Source organism: Coregonus clupeaformis, unplaced genomic scaffold (assembly GCF_020615455.1).
Source record: "Coregonus clupeaformis isolate EN_2021a unplaced genomic scaffold, ASM2061545v1 scaf1909, whole genome shotgun sequence".
In the NCBI taxonomy this organism is placed as follows: domain Eukaryota; kingdom Metazoa; phylum Chordata; class Actinopteri; order Salmoniformes; family Salmonidae; genus Coregonus; species Coregonus clupeaformis.
The window spans coordinates 71,913-77,491 of NW_025535363.1; the positions used below are offsets into that span (position 1 = coordinate 71,913).

The 5,579-nt window shown below is 44.5% G+C and overlaps 1 protein-coding gene and 1 pseudogene across 1 annotated transcript; both read right to left on the minus strand.

Annotated features, from left to right (window-relative positions):
- Positions 1–699: 699 nt before the first annotated feature.
- LOC123487934 (acanthoscurrin-2-like) lies at positions 700–1,736 on the minus strand. The gene is made up of 2 exons (XM_045218928.1): positions 1,387–1,736; positions 700–1,033 (listed from the first exon to the last, which is right to left on the minus strand). The coding sequence occupies exons 1-2, from the start codon at positions 1,734–1,736 to the stop codon at positions 940–942; spliced, it is 444 nt and encodes a 147-aa protein (XP_045074863.1). The 3' UTR covers positions 700–939.
- On the minus strand, positions 1,656–5,579 carry LOC123487935 (annotated as a pseudogene).

A 5,579-nucleotide genomic window follows, 5' to 3' on the forward strand; every position in this document is an offset into this window, starting at 1 on the left:
TCATGATACTATTCTGATGTAGTACTACTGGTATTCTAATCTCAGTTGTGTTGTATTTGAGTGGATTCGTGTTGCATGACCTTTAGCTGCTCCGATCTGCCTCATGTCCTCTGTGCTGTTGGTCCTCTCCATCATGGGACGCTAACTGTGTTTGGCATGTGCTGACGAGACCCAATCGCTCCCGATCAGTGGTAGATGGAAAAGGTGTGGATATGGATGGAATGGGGACATGGAACGCCTGTGTGCCATCGCTTCGCTGCAAGACCGAAGCTGTATGATGGCCCCTCGAGAGGATGTCAGGGTGAAGGACCCCTCAGGTGACTCTCTTTCTTCACTCATCCCTCGCATTACCTCTCCTTCACCCTCTTTTTGCTCTATTGCACCCTGCCTCTCCACACGCTCATACAACCTGTAGGCCTTGTGTGCAGAACAAGGACCACCTCATATATTCAATGTGAGTGGGTGAGTGAGTGAGAATTTGTGTAACATGGAATGTGTGTAATTTAACCTCTCCTCTCCATGGTACCATATTGATTGTGGTTTTCATTGTGCCTTAGGGAGATGTCATGAAAGCTTATATGGAAATGCGTTTCAGGATAACATTTTCTATGTTTCATCATGCACAAAAACATTATGTAGCCTAATAACTAAACCAAACTAGACATAATGTAATGAATGAAACAGCAGACACACCAGGAATTGATTGCTGAGAGCTTTATTTGCTGCTTGTTGAGTAGCTGTGTAAGGCACACAGAGGTTCTGAATATGTGGTTCAAAGGCACATTACAAGAGCCGAAGGATACTGCTTGACTAGGCTGCAGGGTCATTCATGGTCTCATGTCTTGGTCAAAGGTCAGAGACCAGACATGGGCCGTCAGTGCAAAGCTCCAGGGGCGTGAGGGGTTAAGCGGTGAGAGGAGGTCACATGGTCATTCACGCCTATTCCTCGTCCGAGTCATCGGCAGCGCCAGAGATGATGTAGGTTTGCTCCGTTGTGTCGCTTTCCAGTGTCTCGTCCTCTGATTTAACTGTTCTAAGGGAAAGCAAAAAATGACCTGGTTGAATAAGTGTCTTTACAAAAGACATGATGTGAAGATTTATTTTTCTCCTCCAGTCATTGTGTTAAACATTCTGACCTAACAATGTTCTGTCCCTGAGCAAGACAGTTAACCCTATGTTCCCTGGGCGCTGATGACGTGGATGTCGATTAAGGCAGCCCCCTGCACTTCTCTGATTCAGAGGGGTTGGGTTAAATGTGGAAGACACATTTCAGTTGAATGCATTCAGTTATACAACAAACTAGATATACCCGTTTCCCTTTCCTAACAAAGGTCAATGATAAGCCTATATTACTCTCATTATTTTTTAAGTGCAGGTTACTTTTACCTGATGAGCACCGTCCTCCTCTCTGTCATCTCCACTGCCTGCTCCTCGTGGGAGTACTCCATGGAGGCGCCGTATCCATATTCACCTGCACCTTTTCCAATGCCTCCGCCCATGCCTCCACCCATTCCTCCACCATTGCCTCCAGGACCCATGGCTCCAGCACCCATGCCTTTAGCACCATTGCCTCCAGCACCCATTCCTCCACCGTCCATGCCTCCACCCATTCTCCAGCACCTGTGCTTCCAGCTCCTAGGCCTCCAGCACCCACCCCCAGCACCCACGCCTCCAGCACCCATGCCTTTGGCTCCAGTTCCTCCAGCTCCCATTCCTCCACCATTCCCACCACCCATGCCTCCAGCTCCACCCCTGCCTCCAGCACCATTTACTCCTGTACCCATGCCACCAGCTCCCATCCCTCCAGCACCCATTCCTCCACTGAAGCTTCCAGCACCCATTCCTCCACCATGCCTCCAGCTCCACCTATTCCTCCACCACTGCCTCCAGGTCCAATGCCTCCAGCCATGCCCACACTCATCCCAGCGCTCATGGAGCTTGAGCTGCTACTCATTATGGACATGGTCCCAACCATGGTTGTGAGTCGCAAGTCCTCGCCCTCAATCAGCTTCCTATGGAAACAGAGAAAAGCCGTATCAATGGATCAGAATCGAGAAAATATGAAATTACCACAAATTCGCTTTTATATGACACTCATTTCTATTTGCTCATCTAAAGGTTATTTACACTCTCTGTATGATCCTATCTAAATCCATTGCACTAAACCTGGCATCACCTGAGTGCTACCTCACCTGTAAGTTGTGATCTCAATCTCCAGAGCCATCTTCATGTTCAGAAGGTCCTGGTATTCACGCAGGTGCAGAGCGATTTTCGACTTGGTGGATTTCAGCTCCTCCTTCAGGGCCTCAATCCTTGCCTGTGACGTCAAAAGATCCACCTTGAGTTCACACCTTAGTAGGCTACAGATGAAAGGTTGAACACCAACCTTTCATCTGCTAGCCTACTGGATTTGAACTGTGTACAATCAATTCAGATATATTTAACGGTTGAGTTCTGTAGTAAACCGGACTGAGGTAAGGTTCATTAATAACTGGACCACTCCACCTCCTGATCTAACGTGCTCACCTGAAGGTCCTCCAGCTCTTTCTTGTACTTTTCCTGTGCTTCACGAATTTGTGCCTCCAGAGCCTCATTCTTGGTCTTCAGAGCTTCCAGGCCACGCTCTTTATTTAGGATCTTCAAAGGTTAGGAAAAATACAATAAAAATGTATTTTTCCTTCATATTTTGATTGAGGAAAAATATCCATTGACATAGGCTTATAGGCTACAACTCTATTTACATATAGCCTCGATAATAATAGTTGATGTGTCACATTTACAACCATGTAGGAATATATTTTTCAAATAGCCTAACTTACATCCTTCTTGGCGCCAGCAACTTCTTCCCTGACACTTCGAACCATATCCACATGTTTTGTCGTCTTGTTGTTCAGGTCTTCAAACTTACTTTTATACCAGGAATCCATTTCCTACAACATATAGGGGCCATGAAACACATTCAGAACTTGAAATTAATTACTGCTGTATGTATACACTCCAGTTAATTATAAATAGGCCTACCTGTAAATTTTTTGCCGCTATTTCGTCATACTGAGCTTGGATTTGTTTGAGAGCGCCTGAGAGGTCGGGGAGGTCATAAGCGCTCTGGGCTGAGGAATGGGCAGCATATATCATTTTCAGAAGCTCTTCAATTTCCTGAGAAAGAAAAAAGGTTCAGTTAAATGTTTAGATGGTGTAGGCCTACACAGTAACTCCTATGCATTCAAATGTAACACTATTTTGGGGTTTATATGGTCCCACCCCCATTTTGTGTTAAAACTACTCTGGTCATGACGTTGATATTTTTGTAGTTAAAACGACACTAAATGGAGTAAATATCCAACTCTCAGAGTTGCTTAAATTTAACTTCAATTGCCATTTTACTATTTTCAGTGTTGTTTTTAATCAACTCCCTTGCCATTTTACACATTTGTGTTGTTTTGAATTAACAATCAACTACAGCGGATTACATTTATCTTTCAGTTTACTTCCTTTGTGTAAAGGGTGGGAAATTTGAATTAAATTTGAATTAAAGGGTGCCTTATTTGAATATTTCTTAATGTGTCACATTATGGTGGTTTGCAATGTGATATCCAATCTCTGTTGGAAGCCAACTTGCAGGAATATATCCAGCACTTTTACATCACTCACAATTTGCATTTAAAATGCTTGTCAGAATAGGAAAGAAAACACATTACATGAAGACTACCTACACCATGTAAACTAGAACAACTATCTCACTAAGTTGCTATAAATCCAACTACTTTGTCTAGAAAAATGTATGTTTCTTATCTTTGTGTAGCATAAGATTGAAAAAAAAACAATCAATGTACATGCAAAAATACAGATATTGAAACATTTTTAAAATCTACCTGCAACAGTGCATGCTGGGAAATATGACAATGAGGCCCCTCCCACACCTGTGGAGAACTCCATAGATTTAACTCCCCGTCTCTGGTTACTCTTAATGGAATTAAAAGTACTCCATGCCAATGAACTCCAGTTATCAACACAGGAAGCATATCACTCTCTTGAGAGATAAGATAACTCCCAATAGAGTAAATTTAACCCTCATTTTTTAAACACTGATTTCAACTATCCTTGATTTACTGTTTATCATTTCGTCCATTCGCTAGAGTTGGTACAGGTCGCTGCAAATCAATAAGTGCACGCTATAACGCGACCTACCGCTTTGTGCACCCTCTGAAGGAATTCAATCTCCACCTCCAACTGCTCGAGCTGTTTCTCCAGGGCGATGCGCTGAGAGGTGGCTCTGTCCACATCCTGAAAACCAAATAACACAATGGCGTCAATGGCACTTGAATGTTTATCAGGCAATTTTGGCTAAGACTATACAGTGATTAAACAGCCTCTCACCGGACGGAATGCTTCTATCTCCATCTCGGCCCGCCTCCTCAGCTCAACTGCCTCCTCGTATTTGACTTTGGTCTCACCAGTTGACCTGCCATGGCCTCTTTACGGCTATGGCTTGGTCCTGTAAACCAAAAACACAGATGAACCTTTATTGGGATATAAAGGTAACAAGCCGATAATAAAATTATAGGCTGTGTCAGCCATATTGAAAGAAAGAAATCACCATATTGGCCACATTCTAATTCTCGCTCTCTTTTTAATTATGCTCTCCATCTCCTCCTCTGTGTGTGTGTGTGTGTGTGTGTGATTTCTGTTTTTTCGCTCTAATGATCATCTGCGAGGTAAACGAGAAAAAAGGGGACAGTGATGACGTGTGGATTAAGCCATTCCGTCTCACCCGCTGGATTCTCATCTTTTCTGCAATCTTCTTCAGATCTCTCAGCTGCTCCTCGTACAGTTTGCGCAGGCCCGACGGCTTCACGAACCGGTTCTGGATGCCGTCAATCTCCATCTCCAACAACTTGTTCTGCTGCTCCAGGGACCGAACCTTTTAAGAGAATGACATTGGCGGGGTATGAATTATCATCAAATTTGCCAGCGACCCTCACTTGAATATGCTCGCTGCCCAAATAAGTGGGAATAATGCGCGCCTCCGTCTCCACAGCCAGAAGGTGCATTTCTCCACTGCAGCCCTGTATGGCACACTCAAACAAGCGTAGTCTAATCAGACAAATTCCATCAAAGAAACATCAGTTCTTCTACTTTAAGGGCGGCAGAATATCGCACAGATGTTAAAGAATATTGGCAGCGGCACTGATGCAATGTCAGAATCCACACACAATCGCGCCTGCATGTGTGAAGAGCAGCTATGTCTAGGCTATAGCTTACTAGAAAGTTGGCTATCTGTAATATGAAAGCCACAAAACAACAAGTTCATCCCCATATATTGCGGCAATTAGTCTGTGCGCGCACACCTATCCAATAATCCAAAAGTTTGTGTGTGCTAGCCTTGGCGCCTGTGTGTGAGCAAGTGTATAGTGGTGGGTGCTTACCTTCTCAATGTAAACAGCAAGTCTGTCGTTCAATACGACCATTTCCTGCCGCTCACCACTGCGCGTGCTGAGGAATTCTTTGTTCTCCGCAGCAGATGCGTCCAGGTCCACCGGGGCCCCATTGCCAGCCCACACATGCCATGGTTCCCGCAT